The sequence below is a fragment of the Melospiza georgiana genome, chromosome 11 (assembly GCF_028018845.1).
Source record: "Melospiza georgiana isolate bMelGeo1 chromosome 11, bMelGeo1.pri, whole genome shotgun sequence".
NCBI lineage: Eukaryota > Metazoa > Chordata > Aves > Passeriformes > Passerellidae > Melospiza > Melospiza georgiana.
This window is the reverse complement of record NC_080440.1, coordinates 8,428,279-8,447,345: the sequence shown is the minus strand read 5'-3', so window position 1 is coordinate 8,447,345 and position 19,067 is coordinate 8,428,279. Positions and strand designations below refer to the sequence as shown.

The window sequence follows — 19,067 nt, the reverse complement described above, 5'->3', positions numbered from 1 at the left end:
AAGGTAATAATTATAAAGGAAAGTTATGCTGCTCTGAGAGCTTCATTGTTTATTTATTAAAAACAAAGAAGCAAATCCTAACTAAAAATGAGTCTTTGACAATACAGCCAAAGATATTTGAATCAAAAGTTGCATTTTCTCCTTACTTTTTAGTCTAAAGAGAATGAATTTGGTTGTCTTATGTCAGCCACCACTCTGCAATGCTATATAACCTGATGGCATTGATTAATTCATTGGGACTGCATGATCCTGGGTTAAGGTGGAATGACTGGAGAGGAGGTAGAAAATCATTCAACCTGCACTTCAGGATGTCTGGCTTAAATTTCCAGTCCCATCCTGGTGCTGTGGCCTGGATTCAATTATTTGCATGTCAACAATGAGGACAGTGATTCATTCCCTTTAAGAATATAATGCATGATATCAAAGTGAGGAAGGGTTGTCACTTACAGTTGATATATATTGTATGGATATACATTGTAAGGGCTTCTTTCTATTTTGTCTGCCTGCAAGAACTGAGGAGTGACATTCCAACTAATGTTCATCCAAGGAGACAATATTGAGCTAATATTGATGATTTCGTGTCAAAGCAGTGAAACAAAATAACTAAAGAGTTAACAAAGCACTGATAGTGTGTGTTCTTTCAGGGAACAATACAAAGTTCTCATTAATTAGTGCATATTTTAAAAAAGAACATTTCTTTTGGCATCCTACTGCAATGTCTGGCTGCCATTGGGGAGGGCAGGGAACAGCTGTTTTCCATGAGAAATCCCAGCTCATCTCTGTGGGTGAGAATTTCCATTTGTATGTACCCTGCTTAGTGCCAGACCACTAACTTTTAGTAATGCATGCTCTGTCTTTGAGGCACAAAAAGGGTGAGGTGGTGTATTCATTTGGAGGCTGAAAATTCACTGCTTGATGCCTCCTGTAGTAAATTTGACCCTGGAATATTAAGGGGTGTTAAATAAATTGGACAAAGAGGTGTTTGGGGAGTAAAAGTGCCAGACACACTGCCATGAATGAGCAATTAGATGTTCAGGAACCAGCTTATCACAAATTACATGCCTACAATATCTATTACTGTAATGACCTTGAGAGTTGCCTCATATTCTCCCTTAACCTAATGAGCATGCTGTGTATAATCAATTACGTCTGCAATTAAAATTATAATTTGTCTAACAAACTCTTCTTCACTTTCTGACAATTTTTAACAAAGTCTGTTACATACTGGTAAAAGATTAATATTTATTTTTTGTTGTGCTCTATTTTTTTTCCTTACTCTGTGGCTAATTTATTAAATCATATTACTGCTCTCCATTATTTTTTCAAGTTTTCAGCAAAATTTATTTAAGTTTCAGTCCTGAATGTCATGGGATAATTACAACATTTAACAGCAATTTATCATTTCCCAATAGGATTTGCAACCTGTCTGTGCCTGCCTACTGAAATTTGTTTGCATGTTTCACTCAAGGTTTACTGCAAATATTCTGCCTTTCACTTCCACAGATATTCCCTGTTTTACTGGAGTGACCAGAAGATATTCTACTGAATAGAGCTGACATCTGCTTGCCAGTCCAGACTTCCTGAGGTCAAGTCAACCCAACATCAGCAAAACACAGCCCTGCCCATTAAGGAACACGATGTCATTCATTGCAATCTGCTGTTAATTATAAAGTCACCCAGGCAGACTACTACAGAACAACTGCTTTTTGCTCCTGTATCCAGGTATTCAGCAAACAGAAAGATTCATATAGAAATTGAATATGCTAATCACAAGAAAATGGAAAGACAAGGAAGAGGGGTTTTAAAAATGGGTCCCTGCATTTTATGTGCTGAAGAAGCAAAGCAAACCCTTCCAGCTCTCAGGGAAGGACAATGTTGGCATTTCCCATACACAGCTTGTTCAAAGGGCCCCGAGAGTTTTGAATGAATCCCTGTATCCCTAGGCCATCCCTCCTCTCTCCAGAACCATCACTGTTGTCATCTTATTGCAGGGGTTCCATGCTGTTGTCTCCTTATTACAAGGGTTTCACACCTTCTTGGTGTTTCTCGTGGACAGCTCCTCAGAGCACTGACTCTTCTCCACAAAGCAGCCACTGACTGCAGTTCCCTTCTCCACCAGCCACCCCACCCTTTTATAGCATCTTCATCTCATTGCTTACAGCTGTGCCCTGTTAAAGTCAGGCCTGTTCCCAATCTTTGCTAATTGGCCCAGGTGCAGCTCATTAGGGGTAAGATTACTTTCTAGCTATCTTTATTTTCTTATATTCTATCCCCCACACATCACCACGGGCAGAGCCAGGGTCCTGCCCCTGCAGCAGCCCCAGGCCAGGATGGGCACAGCCAGCCAAAGTCCCCAGGGCATCACACAAATAAAGCTCAGCTGGAACAGTGCTCTGCACAAACATTTGGGCTCTCCTAAGCCCTGCCCCAGCCCTGTGATTAAACCACACCAGGGCCATGCAGATGTCGAGTCCTAGAACGGAACAAGATCTTGTCTCCCCACCCCAGGCAAGTCCAGCAAACCCGAGCAAAATTTTTTCTTTCCTTCAAAAGCAAGGGACTGAACAGTGGTTATGTAGTGAAAGAAAATCCTGAGCAACAGCACCTGATTCAGACACAATATAATTATTTTAAAATCCTAATCCTGAACTGCCAAGTTATCTACCAGGAATTCCTCTCCAGAAAAAGCCAGGCAGCTGTGTTAAACTGCTCTGATAGAGGTTGATTTATTTTATGTGATCCAAAGCTGAGAAGAGACCAAACATCTCTAAAGCTGATCCATGAGATGCAGGGTCTGCCTGAAGTGTGCTGCAAATTCCAGAGCCAGCCAGGGAGGCACCCCCTGAGCCCCAGGCTGAGGAATCTCACCCCAGGATAGCTCTGCTTTGGCACCAAGCATCTTTTATACAGAAGGGAATTGGCTGAAAGACTCATTTCCTGCTCCCATGATCGGCTCTTAAAGCTCCCAATTAAGTGAAACTGTGTCAGACTGGAGAGTTTGATTTGCTCACTCTCCTTCTCCAACGCAGCCTTTCCTGGACTCACACACAGTTAATGCTGTGAAATATTGATGCCTATCCAGAAATGAGAAGTGATGGAGCTGTTAGTTATACAAAATGAATTAAGGATCCCACAGAAATGAGTTTTGAATCCTTTTGATTTTGTACCTTTGGAATGTGCTGCACCTGGATGGGCTCTGGAGGATGAGTGCCTGCTGTGCAGGACTGCTAAAAGCAGAGGAAATGGGGAAAAAAAGCCCCTTAAGGTACAGAAATACCCATGAGCCACTTCTTTCAATATGCAACAGATAATGAATAAACTACCTTGTATTTTGTATTTATTTTTGTCAACAAAATCTAATCAAAGTTCATTTTTTTTAGAAACTCAATAGTTACATTAAATTAGATTACATAGAAAATTAAATCATAAATCCATGTAACTAGAACCTGCCTCTGTCTTGGTTGCTCCAAAACACAACTTTGCTCTCTTGAGCACCTCATTTAATTCTGGGAGGCTGAACTTCCAAACTAGTTATGGATTTGATCATTGAATAACATGAAACAAGTAATTGTGTGGGGGAAAATTTATGATTTAATTAGGCCTTACTGGTAATCAATAGCAATCTATTAATTCATTAATTTGCATATCCCTTGTTTTTATGTGTGGCCACAAATTCTTTCAGCTTTTTTTTTTTTGAATTTATGAACTTTTTACCTTCACTGTGCTAAAGGAGGTGCTCAAACTGTACGTGTTGAGCAGAGGAAACAGCTGAGCAGTGGGAACGCCTGTCTGCCCTATGGTACTGACTGCAGGACCAGATTTAATACTGAAAACAAAGATGAGAAATAAAACAACAGGGCTATTCTTCCCAGGATCCATGCACAATTCTTATAATTTTTAATAAAAGATACTAAATGGATATGCACTGGGGGCAGTTTATTAGAACATAATAAATACTGGTATTTTCCTTCTTTATTTGTATTTTATTTTTACTTTATAGTTATTATAACTGAACTTCTCCAGGTGAAGTGAAACATATTTAAAGAGAAAATAAAAAATGTTATATTGAATTATGCTTCATAGGTTATTTTCTCAAAATGCTATTTTTCATTCAGAATTATTAGATTTACACACATCACTAATAATTGTGGGCTTAAATTATACACTATATGAAATCAAAGTATTACTATTGTAGGATCAAAAATGTTTGTAAAGGAATGGAAAAAGCCCCATTGATTTATTTCACATGTTTTCACAAGTGAGCTGAACCATTTATACCAGAGAAAAATCTTGCCCCAGACACCAAGGTTGTGCTACTTACATCAGGCTCAGACAGTCAAAGACAGGTTATAAATTCATATTCTGCTGGATCATAATTCTGCATTTAACTCAGGGCGGCCTCACCAAAATGCTCAATTGAAAGAATGGCTTTTGTTGAGCACAGACATGACTTATTTGCAGGAAAAAAAGGATTGATTAAATGCAGTGTGAACTGATGCACTCCTCAATCTGGGCAGGCTGACTACTCCCTAAAGATAAATCCCCTCCACCTGGGTGCTGGAAGGCCAGGTGAGGGAATTAGTGATATTAACTTTTCTATACCTTCTCAATGGGGAATTAATAAAGCTCATTCACAGATCCATTAAAAAAAAAAAGTGTTACCTCTGGGCATTATCTTTACTTCAAATCCTAAAAATTATAACTGAAATCTGAGAAACTCAACATTCATGAAATCAGAGGAATTATTCATCATTAGAGATTTAACATCTTTACAAATAAGATCAAGACAGTCATTCACATGAGCACTTTCCATCTGGTCTAGTTTATTTTCTTTCTAGTTTATTTTCTTTCAGCCTCTCACAGAGAGAATTCTGATCACTGATGCCAGGCAGATGATGTGAAATGAAGATTTCATGGTAGCAATGAAGGTGGTATCTCACAAAAAGTATAACTTTGCTCACATTTTCTGTCTGGAATCTCAGTTAAAGAGACAGTGTAATTGTTGATAGATTAATTTTGGATTTTTCCCCAATTTATGTCAATTGTGGCATCATTACTAAAATACCCGGAGATGCTTTTAATTTACAGAACTCGCTTTGCAGACGTTTAAATGATAATTTTTCTTTCCTTCAAAACCAAGGGACTGAACAGTGGTTACGTATTGAAAGAAAATCCTGAGCAGCAGCACCTGATTCAGACACAGAATAATTTATTTTAAGAATCCTAATCCTGAACTGCCAAGTTATCTACCAGGAATTTCTCTCCAGAAAAAGCCAGGCAGCTGTGCTGAACTGCACCCATAGATGTTGATTTCTTTTATGTGATCCTAAGCTGAAAAGAGGCCAAACATCTCAACCTGATTTTAGCAGGTAACTGCCTACATTTATGGAAGAATCAGGCTATGTTTTGTGACTGTTCCTTTCTCTTTTTAAAGGCACATCTCCTAACATTTGGTACTTGTGTGTGTGCCCAATCCACCTGGAGAGAGATTTGTGCCAAAGAGAAGGTTTGGGTGCTTCTCCCTGCAGGGAGTGCTGCACCTCTCCTGCCTGGCAAAGCAGGATGAGGATTTCTCAGAGGATTTCTCAGCAGCTGTCCCTGCAAACCAGGCAGGCAGAGGGGAGTCCAGAGCTCCAAAACCCCCCTGGCTGAGACCCTGCCCTGGGGAGCCCTGCACAAGGGCAGGGTTTTACCCCATCCCTGCACACAAGGGAAAGGCCAGTGTAAAATGTGAGCACAGGAGCTGAGGATAAAGCTCTCTGAGACTGGATTCTAGGGGCATATTTCAAATTCTTTCAAAGGACAGCTTAGCTTTCTGCAGTGAACAGAAACCCAGAATATGAGTGGCCTAACTGGCACCCAAGCAGCTTTCAGGAGAGATGGGGCAAATGAGGCCTGAGAGATTCCCTGTTTTACTGGGGGTTTTGCTGTTTTGCAGGAAGCTCTTGGCTTGTCCAGTGTGAGCATGAGATACACTGCAGTATCCTGAATTATTGGCTTTTTTTTTTAAACAGTAAAAACATTACCTACTTTTCACTCTGTCATCCTGTCTGGAGCTTGCTGAGCAAGTTTTATTCTATTATTTTAACCTTAGTTTTCCATTTCTAAATCACTTCAAGCAGAGACTTTTCTCTAAGAAAGAAAGTCCTGCATGGGCTAACATGGTGCTGCCAGAACAGACTAAAATGGGCTAGGTCAGATATTCCTGTGTTTCAGATGTGCTTTCCACAGATTACAGGGCAGTGTAAACACTTTCATGTGGCACAGGAACATAGGGCAAGGAAAGGCCTCCATTCCCTTGCTATTACATGCAAAAATGTTACATACACTCCTTCTTTTTGACATTTTTAAGAAGCAAACTCCTCCAAGCTGTGCAGGCTCTTTGGAAATTTGCAGGAGCAGCTTTAAGTACACACTTCTTTCCTTTTCAGAAGAGGAGGTGACTTTCAGGGGGAAAAATATGGAGCCAACTTTTTCTTTCTTGTTGCACTGATAATGCACCCAGGGCTCTAGTGGGTGGCTGCCTTTGTCTGGCCAAAACTGGATCAACACCATGCACAAAGAACCCTGACCCTGCCCTGTCACAGCATCCGGACACTGGAGCACCAGAGTTTAGCTCAGAGCAGTCAACTGAAAATGCCCCTGGGCAAGAACACCCCATAAACCCAACCATGAACAGTTTGAATATTCAGGATTAATGCCTGCTTGTGGAAGGCACACATTGGCATGAGGCAGAAAAGTCTTGTCACATCCCTTCTAATCTGTGGTCAGCAAATGAATAATTTTCTGTGGATCTTGGGAAAAGCAGTACCTGGGAGGTAAGAATGTAAAGACAAATGTGCAAAATCACATGAGATCAGAGCGCAGTCACATCATGTTTCATTTTAAAGCATTATATTAACTTTAAGAAAGAGTTAGTCAGAAACCTATTTAGCTGAAATCTAGCTTTACAACACTTGCTTAATAAACAATTTTCACCTACTACAGAACAAAGAAAAACATCAAGTTACACATCTGAATTAAACAGGAATAATTTTGCACGTTTCTTGGTGAGATACATTTTAGTTGAAAAACAATGTTTTGTAACAAAATTGAAAAAAAAAAGAAACAAAACAAACCCAAACATTCCCTCTTTGATGAAGAGTTTTATAAGATACGAGACTGACAAAGAGAAGTATTATGGATGAGATGGAGCTTGAAAAGAAATTCATACACTAACCACACAAAAATTAATCAGACAGCTTTGACTGTGCTATTAATGATTTTAGATCTGATGCATGGGATTTCAAGAGGTTTTACATTTCAAATACAATACAGTATTTGTAGGACCTGTACTCAAGAGTGGCATTTGATTGATTGCACATACTCTGAGACAGAGAATGCTTTAAATGCAAAACATATTGCTGTAACAGGGGAACAAAGAAGTGAAAGATACTTTCTAATTAAAACAGAGGATTTTGATCCTAATCTCAGTCATTGTGGGGCAAATAAAGAGCAGCATGTCATGGATTTCTCAACACCCCTCCCTCTATTGTTTTTTTTTTTAGTCAAAACATGTCAATTCAATACAACAGCATTTCCAAAGGAGGTTTTGTTTTCACAAAGTAAAAGTTTTTGTTGTCAAATACTCAGTTATAACATTTTCATAGGAAAAAAAATCCACCTTTTTGCTAGAAATACTTTTTCATTTTGAAATGTAACCCTGTTTATTGAATAAAAAAAGACTGATTTGTTCAAAATTCTTCTGTCACGAAAATTGCAAATATTTGAACATATGCCAGGAAAAAAATATAAAAAAGGGGATATTTAAAAATCTTTTGTCAAAGCAGGGGCAGGCTGTCCTGGAGCTGCAGAGGGGCAGAATGAAGAGCCCTGGCAGAGTTTAACCCTTTCCTGTGGGAATTGATTGGGTCACCCAAGGCGACCGCTGGGTTCCACTTGGAGCAGCCGCTGGCACAGCCCCCGGGCTCTGCTGAGCCACCATGGGGCTGCTGGGGCTGGGACAGGCTGGGACAGGCTGGGACAGGCACATCACCCTCCCAGGGACACTCCTGGCAGTGCTCACTCCCCTCCTGGCTCACAGAGTTGCAGGTTCCATGGTCCAAAGTTGCAGACATCTTTTATGGAAAATCCTTTCTTTAGGATTCTTCCTCCTGAGAAGCTGACAGGCCTCAGGAACAAAATGTAAACATTGATTATCTGCTGCTGTGGACTGAAACAGATGGATCTGTGATTGGTTCATGTTGGATGTTTGTAATTAATGGCCAATCACAGTCAGCTGGCTCAGACTCTCTGTCTGAGCCACAAGCCTTTGTTATCATTCTTTCCTATTCTATTCTTCTGATGAAACCTTTTCTTCTATTCTTTTAGTGCAGTTTTAATGTAATATATATCATAAAATAATAAATCAAGCCTTCTGAAACATGCAGGCAGATCCTCGTCTCTTCCCTCACCCTCAGACCCCTGTGAACACGGTCACAGTCCAGCTCCCACTCACCAGACTTTGGGAGAGGAAAGCCCCAGTGGCAGCTCTGGGGCTGAAGGGGAACATGCCCAGCCAGGAGGAGCTGCATGTGGCCAGCAGAGCTGCAGGACTTTTAATATCTGCATGCCAAAGCAATTTAAACGAGCATTTGAACCCACTTACTTGCTTATTATAGTTTAATTTAGACAGTGTCAATATCTGTGACTAGCTCTGGGGATATTTTTGGAATTAAACTACCTAAAGAGAACATTCATCTAAGAAATCCATATGGCAGGAAAGAAGGGTAGAACTGCTAGCATGGAATCGTAAAATGTTCCTTTTCATCACCATTCTTCAACTTAAATCCCTGGAAATTTCATTTACTATCCTCATTTATACCAGCCTATTTTTAACAATGATTTTTGGGTGATTTTTTTTTGTTTGTTTTGTTAGGTTTTTTTATATTTATAGTCTATACAGACTATTCTGTGTTTGTACAGAGACAGAGGATTATATTGCTTTACAAGTCAGAGGTACAGCATGCCATGACATTCACTACTGGAAATTCAAAATAATCTGGATTCAGAACTATTATAATTCACTGCTAAAGAGAACCTTTCAAAAATTTCAGTCCCCATCCCTTCAGGGAACTTCACAACCCAGTATTTCTAGATCAGACTTCATTATCCAGGTCATCATTTCAATTTATCAGTGCCTTGGGGCCTTTGGTATTCACAGCTAGGATGGTGTTATGTCCATCAATCACTGGGCTATTTCCACATTCCCGCTTTTCTTTCATCTTCTTCAGTCTTCAAAACAATCTCTTAAACTTTCCATGGGTATATGCTGGACACAGACACCTCTCACTTCTGTCACCTGTTTGAAGTACAGGAACTGATCTGTTCAAATTATGGGGGCCAAAAGAACTGTTTTCATTCTAGGCCCTGTAAATTATTATTTGTTTTGGGGAAGGGTTTACAGATTTACCAGTGCCTCTTAAATCTATAAGCCTGGCAAACAAAATACCAATATGTTTTTTCTTTATTGTTCAGTCAAAATTAAATGCTGCATGTTATGAACATAAGTAAGGACCTGACAAAGCAAAGACTTATTAGGACTTATTTTGCATTATAGAAAACACACGTCTGGCCAAAGGACTGAAAGGAGATTTAGACCAACACAAGGCAGATTTTGAAAAAATCCCTGAAGGAAAGGGCAGGAATTATTATTTAGAGTGAGTAGGAGCCATAGAGCTGGCAAAAGGCTTCAAGGAAAGGGGGGAGAAACCATCAGGATGATCCTGCTGCTTCTCTGTCTCTGTAAGGGGCAGTATAATCCTAGCTTTGAAAATATACATCACTAACTCCAAACCACCCCAAACTAAATACAGTACTGAAATAGAAAGAAAATTTTGAGCTCAAACCAGACGTAGCAGCCCTGAGACTACTGAATTTGCTGTACCAATTACCTGTCCACAATATTACATAGTCTCCAACCAAATACTATTAGTGTGGTTCTCAGAGTAATTCAAAGACACTGCTGCACATTCTCAAATCATTTTTGGATGTCTCACAAGCTTCCAAGAGAATTGTCATTCTTAAGGGTAAAGCACAGGAGACTATTTGTTCACCTTTCAGTACAATCTGGTTTTCAAAAATTTGTTGCTTCCATGTCTTTTTGTATCTGAGTTTTTAGATTTGTTTAAAGGCAAGAAAAATCGTCACATTTGTCAAACACCAGCTTTTTTTTTGTTCTTCTAAGAGAGCAAAAGCGGGTTTCTAGTACTTCACTAAACCAGGGTTCACTTGTGTTGGTCTGCAGGGAAAGAAGGCTGAGGCATCAAAAGCATTGCAGTTAGTGAATTTAATCCTTCCGATGCAATTAGTCTGCAATGAGATCTGATTAAATTTAAAGACTCAAACCTCAAGTCCAGTACTTTGGGTCAAGACATAAATAGACAAAGAGGATGAAAGAAAAGTCTGCTGTGGGCTTAAATGAGCCCTGGGCTCCACAGCTCAGGTTAAGATTTCTGAGGAATGCAAGCCAGGTGGATTGATTTAACACAGCATTAAAAAACATCTGGAAAAGAAAAATATGTACATCAAAAATAATCATGAGACAGTCTTCTCAGAGTAAAATAACCAGTGGAATGTGTGACATGTAAAATCAGTTTCTGCACACATACCCACACTGCCACCATCAGCTTTGCTTTCTCATTTATTTAGGGGAACCTAAATTGGCAAATAGGCCCTTCCTTTCTCATGGATAACAGAGGAGGTGCTGAGCTGCTGGAGACTTCACCACTGCTGCAAAATAGAGGATGTGTTCATACCTGTTTGTGCAATGGACACTTGCTGTGCAATATTATCTTGTCTCTACAGATAAATTAGTTGCTTCATGCTCCTGCCAGCTTGATTTGTTTAGCCTTTACAGAGTACAGAATCCATGGAGTTTCTTGTGATTGAATCTCACGTAAAAGGTAAACCTGAGAGCTTATTCTACACTAAGCTATACATCCACCCAGGCAGCCAGAGCATTTGCTGACTTGATGATGAAAAGAAGGCTATAAAACATACCAGAGAAATCTTGAAACGTCGCTCACTTGACATAGCAATAAGAGCCCTGCATTAAGATGCAGAGCTGATTTCCCTGATCCATGAAATTGCCTGGATATTTAAGGCATTCTCAAACAGAACCAGCATGAAACTCACCCTCCATTCCTGGCACAAGGACACCATGGGTTTTGTGTTCTCCAATAAAAAGAGAGCTCAAAATTGCAGAGATTAATAGTCTTTAAGGGAATACCTAAACACAATTTCCTCCCTTTCTCAAATAATAAGAAATAAGTATTCAAAACCTCTCGAATGCTAAAAGAAGGTTTTGCTTGATGACACACTGTTCAGGTGCCTGAGAGGCTCAAGTTCTCTGTTGTGAGAGGTTCAAGAACCTCTCACAATAAAACAGTGTGCAATTCTGTGACCATCTGACCATCTTTGGAGAAGGACAATTGTTTCTCTCATAAACAGGTGAAAGGGCTGGAATAGGTACAATAGGTGGAAAGCTATGAAAAATGTTATGAAGGAATATATTGCATTATTTTGCTGTCTGAGACTGGGGACATGGTTCAGAATTCCTTACCATGTGCACATTTCCAGCTGCTAAAGGGTGGGAAAAGACCCACCTATACTCACAAATATTGGTGAACTGAGGGTCAGCTACAATTACTTCCAAAGACCCATCCAGTGAAAGCACAGTGAAGGGGAATTTGCCATCAGCTGCCCTAGAACGCTGACTGCAGGCTCTGCTACCTTGGATGCAAAGGAGGAACAGAGTGCAGCAATAATGAAACTACAGTTAGATCATTAACAGCTTTCCATTAGGTAAATAGAAAGGCTTTAACACAAAATGCACACAGCAGCAGCTTTCACACCACCAAAAGGGACATGTAACCCTGGCAGACAATCTTATCACTGATTTCTAGCCAAAATCACATGGAAAGGGTCTTCTCCTTCCAACCTGCTGCATACATTGCATATATGATTTTCAGTATCTCCATTGCTAAGACAGACATGAGACTCATATTCAGGTTCAAGATTTTTCTTGAACCTGATTATCATTTCTTCTTGTGGACAAAGAAGGAGAATTCCTTAATATTTTTCAGACTAAATTTCTCCGTTTTTGTCTTCAGCAAGGCCTATAGCTCTTCCCATTTTGTAGCAAAATTTTGTACTGAGCAATTGCAAAGTCAATACTCCTCTGCTTCCCGTATTTCTGTTCCTCCACAACACATACAGTATTTATTTATATATTTACACAGGTATACAGAATTACAAAAAAATACAACTGGAAAAGACTCTTGAAACCATCTGGTATGTAACCCCCTTCAAAGCAAAATCAGCTACACCTAATTAGCTCCTGAGATACGCTTGCCTACCCTACTTAAACAGTCTCCACAAACTCCCTTGGATATTTGTGATGTTTTGCTATTTTTACTTTTAGAATGTTTTTCTAATGTTTGGTCTGTTCCAGAAATTTTAATTGAAAGCTCTCTCAGAGGAGACTGGATTATTGTGGATTCTCATACATGAAAAGAAAACCCCAAATAAATCCACATCCAGAAACATGACACATTGAATTTAAGGTTCATAAATTATTTGTAGGTCACATAGGTGTTGTTTCAAGCTTTGTGATTCAGAAAAGTTTAAATGAAACCAGCTATTTATGTATCCACCCTATTGTTCACTTAAAAGAAGATCTTGATCACAGTAATTTCTTTCCTGATTGAAGTTTTGAAAGCTCTAAATTCTCTGAAGAAAATAGTTGTTGGCATTTTCGGATGATAAACATCCCAAAGCGATGATGATAAATTACAGTGTTGCCCAATGATGCAGAAAAGTAGAGAATTTAAACTGATAACCTCTGATTTATGAATACACACTCATAATTGCAAAGTCTGGGGTTCACAGTTGTAAGCACGGGTCATTTTCATCTCAGTGTTTATTAAAAGTGTGAGAAGGAGGCATGAAGGGTGGCTGCCATTTTGTAATGAGCACTTAAAGCTCTTTGTTTCCAGTACAAACCCAAAGCAATACACAACTTCCTGCCTTTTTAAGGTCTGCATAAGCATTTGTTACTGTTCACAGTCACAGATGATGGGAATTTTTACATCTTTGCTCACTCATATAAATAATTCTTCTCACATATAACCATTCCTATATACCTTTTATTAATAGAGAGAAAAGCACTCGTCCAAGTTATTAAATAAATCCTCATATTTTCTTCATAAATCATACTGGTGATAATAACAAAATTTACTTCACAAGTTTTTTAACTTATTATTTCACCTATCAACAGACCCTGCCAGTGAAACCCACCCAATGCACTCAAAGTCATGAGTCAAGGAATCTGTTTTGTCCCAGTACAGAAATAAATCATGTTACATTCTTTCATCACATCCCAAGCTTCGTGATATTCTAATTTCTTCTTCTCTCTCCCTATTACCTCTCTGTTAAATATTCAAAGCAGGCAGCAAAAGGCAGAAGGAAAAATAAGGTCAATTCAGCAAATTGAAAAAAAGGAAAATGTTCCTATCCACCATCATTCGGTTGTTACAGTTATCTTAATCAACTCAAACAGGTTCTCTGAGACATCTAATTTGATTTTACAAAGTGCTAACCCATAGCTATATTTGACTTTCCTCTGATTCCAAATGTAAAAAATAGTCTTTATCTAACGTTGAGGCATATCATCTAACTACACACGCAATTGCATTTGCATTATGAGGCAGTGAAACATGGCTGGAGAGACATTTTGGATGTTATCTGTGTTATTACTCAAGTGGAGAATATAATCATAAATCCTTCTCTTCCCTTCCACACACCCACCTTTTTTTTTGGAAGTACACTTAAAATCTGTTTTTTAGCTTCACTGGGCCCATTACATTTGAACTTCAGTAACAAGAATGTGATATGAATACACTGAGAGAAAGCATAGACAAAAGGTATATTTTCATAATGTGGTGCAGTTTAACTGTTCCTACAATTAGCTACAACTCATTAGGCAATAAACAGAAAAACAAAGAGATCCTGAATGGACGGGCAATATTTTTTCCATAAAACAAACAAAAAACAGAACCAGATGCCTTTTTCATGAGGCTTTACTTGCATAAATACACCCAGCAGCTTAGAAAAGATATTTTCTTGATTGAAAATTTTTGTCCAGGAAGCAAATGTGTAAACATTAGCTTATGCAATTTCAATAAAAAGTATTTACTGCTATTGTACACTTGGGATTTTTTTATCTCAAGGATAAAGTAACACTACAGCAATACACTGCAGATGACGAGCTTTGATCTTTTATTAGTTCCTATAATTGTGTCTTAATTTGTATTCTGAATAATAAGCACTCACCTTCACTGTTTGTCCAGCCTCAGGGCCATCCTGTAAGCAAAGGGAAAAGTCTCAGGTTAGAGGATCTAACAAGGATCACACAGGATTTCAGAAATCTTACTCAATAATCATTTACAATAATTACACTGTCTGTTAAATTAGCATATTTTTCCTGAGGACCATTCAACACTAAGTCTTTGGACAAAGCTCCTTTCCATATAAGAGCCCAGCAAAGAGGGAAACTATGTCATATCACAAAAACAACAGTTTCTATTTTTCATTTTTTCAGATTATGTTTTTCGATAGCTAGCAATAGATTTCTGATCCTTGTGAACATAAAATCACACATGGAAGTAAGAATTTAATCAAACTGTGCTTGCTTAAATTCTGATTCTAATGAATGGGCTTAGTCTCCTGGTTTGCTTTAAAGAGTTCATTTTTGGTATAAAAACACCCAGCACAAACAACTGAAAGGTCAGAATTTATAACGTATTTACATGGCTACAGCTCTCTGCTGCATATAAATATCTGTGAGGAGGGAGCACCTATCTCCAGTGTGTGCAGTGGGTTGTGTGTGCAACAGGGGCTGTGACTGCCTTCTCTAGAGGTCAACCCTGCCAACACTTCTTTGAAAGAGAAATATTTCCTGAAATACTCACAAACAAGCACAGCATTTGAGAGTGCTTGCTGGCTTTATCCAAGGTTTTGCAGTAATTAATTAACCACACTTTCCTACTGGTTTCCTCTTTAGATTTCTCAATGGCAAATCTGGAGGACTGCAATGCAGTTATTTGGCTTCACATCTGTTATTACTGTTATTTTGCATTTACTGCCCCTTGAAGTTCCTTTTGTGATTGGACTGGGGGAAAAGGCTGAAAGCTTGATAAAACAAACCATTAAACCTTTCTTAGCCGACTGTTTTACCAACCTGGATGGAGAAGGTGAGAGAGGTGCCACAGAAGTGCTTCTCCACCACATTGCCAACCCTTTGCGCCGTTCGGAACAAATCAGCCACTTCCTCGGGACGCAGGTCACGGAAACGCTCCACCGGCCGCAGGGGACACACAAGGACATCTGAGGGGGCCATGTCAAGGCTCAAACACAAATCTGAGTGGACCAGAACTGTGGGGACCCAGGATATTCCTCTGGCTGCCCTGGAGGACTCAAGAACCTGTCAGGGGGCTCAGAGACCTTGGCACAGAGCCCAAGACCCCTGTGCCTTTGATTTAGCCCTTGGAAAAAACAATTACCAACCTTTATAGGAAGAATTACAAGCCACGAAAGTTTAAGTAGAAGGACAGTGAATTTATCACAGAGTGGAAAAATAGATTTTGGGGGTTTTTAGAATGGAGGTTCAGGGGGCAAGATGGAGGGATCTGGGCGTGTCCAGCCTTTTTCCTTCTTCCTAGCCTCCATCTTCTGCTGTGATGTTGGCACTTTTAGATTGGTTTAGAGTAGAAACTCACTAACACAGGTGATAGGTATTGGAAAGTAATTGTAAATATTGTACACGTAGTTTTTAGTATAAAAAGACAACACTGCCCCAGGAAAGACAGAGTGCCTTAGAGTGTCTTGCTGAGTGGACCTTGGTGGGTTGGAGAAAGAATTTTAGATAGGATACAATAAACAACCTTGAGAATGAGAAATGAAGAGCTCTGACTCCTTCTTTGACCACTGGGCTAGGAAAAGAGACTTTCTGATATTTCTCAGGGTCACTCTGACCAGCTAGAGACCCCGAGACATAACAGTCTCAATCCCCAGCCTGAACCTGGTTCTGATCACCCTTGAATCGCCTGAACTCTTCCTCTCTGGTGACACAGCAAGAGCATCAGAAACACAGGGCTAATTACAGGGAATTATATTATGCTGTATTCAGAGTTCTTTTCCTCAAACCCATCAGATATTGACAAAATTAATAAGGCTTTTGTGTTATACTGAGACCTTTAAGGAAAAATAAACTTTTCACAGACTCAAATTTACCATCTCAATGGAGAAATGCTGGTATTTATCTCCTGTGAAAACCAGAGATATTTTCATTTGTGATTAAAAATGGAGGAAAGCCAAAGAAATTTAAGAGGGCTTTGGATGTGTTGTCTGAGACAGCAGTTTACAATGCTTTTCCCCATATGTGATATATATTTTTGAAAATCTTGATCTGACACTTCTAATTTTAGGCACCTAAATATGACAAGCTGGCACTATGCTGATCATAGCAGATCACTTATTTCTACACATTATTTACAATTCACAAGGAATGCTCACCTGTTGTAACTATAACATGTTTTTAAAATACATTACATATTTCCTTTTAAGCACAGTGTTCACAATTCTGTAAATATACTTTGATTTAATTCTACCTTGGTGACTGTGATTTGAGAGTCAGTGAAATGAAGCTATAAACTAAATAATGGAAGTACACAGATGCTGCTGACAGTCATCTGATCTGCTGTGTTCACAGTAATTAATAATTGCTATGATTCCTCACTTGAATGTCAATTATGCAGCATATTAATATGGTCCAGAATTCTTAGCAGAGCCTCAGTTGTGTAGATCCAACAAGCAAGTACTTGATTCTCATTTCAATTCCCTGCAGACAGGATTCTTTGCTGACTTACAGAATAGAATTTGCAGATTGAAGACCTTAAAGTAACCTTTAACATCACTTGAACTTTCATGACCAAAGGCTATGAAAATTATTTTTTCCAGTATTAAAATAAGTATTCAAAAGACTATTTGAAGAAAATTAAGTTCCATGCCATTGTATTACAGTCATCTCTATTTTTACTGCATCTTGAAGCCTGCAGGTCTTCAGGAATATTCTCTATAATCCAGGAAAGGTAACTAGGAGCTGCTCTGCAGTTAACAGGTTCATAAAAAGGTTACATCAACCTGATTGTCAAGAACCATGTGAGACATTTGAAATAAAGAGAGATTAATACATGTGAAAGATCAATTATTTCCATAAACACAGAGACAACATGTTTACATACACCAAAGCTGTATTATAAGAATCACACTTATCATTCTGATAGGACAGAAAACCAGACATTTTCTCAAAGTAAAGATGTAGTGGCAGGTTTTGATCATTTTTCTAAATCCAGATGAGAACAGACAAGTCTGTAATGGATATTTGCTATGGTGGGAGCAGAATTGAGCAAGCTCTACCTGTAGAAGCTCCCAAGAGAACTGGAGGAGACTGGTCCCAGCTGTGGGTGCTAATCTGCTTTGAAAACCTGTCTCTCAGGGGTTTTTTGTACAGAAGCAGCTATGCCACCCCTATTCTCCTTTTTGCTTGTTACTGCTTATGTTATTAACATTTAAGAAAGGAGAAAAATATATTTAGAAAGCAGGTACTTGGAAACAAAATAATCCTGGCTGGATACAAAACCCCTCATTTTGTGGGGTTTTAGTTCTGCAATGCTGTGTCCCTTGGTAAATTACCAGGCATAGTAAACCCCTTGTAATTCAGTTGTGCCTTCCCAGTGCAGTGTACAGAGCACATCCATAAATGATGCTATTGGCTAAACTTGGGGCCCAAGGGAAGAGCTGCAAAGTTGATTGGCAGACCTGATTTCCATACCAGGAATAAAGGAATAGAAAAACTAATTAATTTTACTCATAAGAAGGAAATCCATGTCAACACTAAAACAGGAAAAAGGACATTTGTTTAATCTGAGCTCATTTTTCCAAAGGAGAGAAGGGAAGCTTGTACCCTTAGGGCATCTGATACTTAAGTAGATAATTATCCTTCTTCTGCAGCACTGCTTTATTATCATGGCTCAATGAACCATTTATAAATGAAGAATTTCCCCTCACTTACCTCTAGCAAAACTGCTGCTTACATTAAGACAAGTTTCCTTTTCTCCTTTCGAGTTTTCCCCAGCAGTGTCTCACCCTCTCAGACTCGCGCACACCTCACCAGCAATTGTTTGTTCACTACCTAGCTCAGGGCCACAGCCACAATTTTTGCATTAATGCTGGTTCCTACAATCTGATGTTAGCACTATGCTGTTTGCCACTGCAATGGGTTGTGGAAAACGTGAGGCAAACAGTTCTTGGGAGAGCTTTTGTTTCCATGGCACATCGCAGAGGGAGCGATGGCTGGTTCTGGCCAAAACAGGACAGGTTTTCTTTTAATTTTATCACTAACCTGCACTGTCATTTTGCAGGTTCTCTGTATCTCTCTTTTTCTCTCCTCTTCCATACATCATCTGTCTTATCTGCTTAGACAGCACTTGCCAGCTGGTGCAGTGGAGGTTTCTCATTAACCAAGAACATCTCTGCTCATGTGGGGCCCCCAGTGCTCCTGCCGCACCTAATGCTGCACCCGTGGCATTCCTCAAAAAGGACTTGCACTTCCTCCTCACATTACCAAAACTCATTTACAACCCAAACTAGATTTTAGCTATATTTCTGTCTCGGAATTTGATAAATAATTCAAAGGCACAATCATAGAATAGAGCATCTTCTCTGAACTTTCCATCATTTCAAAATAATTCTACAAAGAATAATGATAGAAATTCTGAATCAGAGCTACATTAACATGAGAATGTAATTAGGACAACATTCAAGTTATATTTAACTATGAATATATTAAAAGGAATATGTTAGAATGAATTCATGAATTCGAGGTCATTAGGAAAACAACCATCCACTGCAACTTTAAAACATAATTTTTAACTAAAGTTTTTGACACTAGGATAGTTTTTAATTTT

At 39.0% G+C, this 19,067-nt stretch overlaps 1 protein-coding gene across 1 annotated transcript in view; it reads right to left on the bottom strand.

Annotated features, from left to right (window-relative positions):
* The window catches only part of FHIT (fragile histidine triad diadenosine triphosphatase), a 517,912-nt gene that overhangs the window by 122,102 nt on the left and 376,743 nt on the right, over positions 1 to 19,067 (bottom strand). The window contains exons 4-5 of the mRNA XM_058032008.1: positions 15,281 to 15,426; positions 14,374 to 14,403 (exon numbers count right to left, since the gene is read on the bottom strand). Coding sequence (XP_057887991.1) covers positions 14,374 to 14,403; positions 15,281 to 15,426 — 176 coding nt within the window. The remainder of the gene's footprint in view (positions 1 to 14,373; positions 14,404 to 15,280; positions 15,427 to 19,067) is intronic.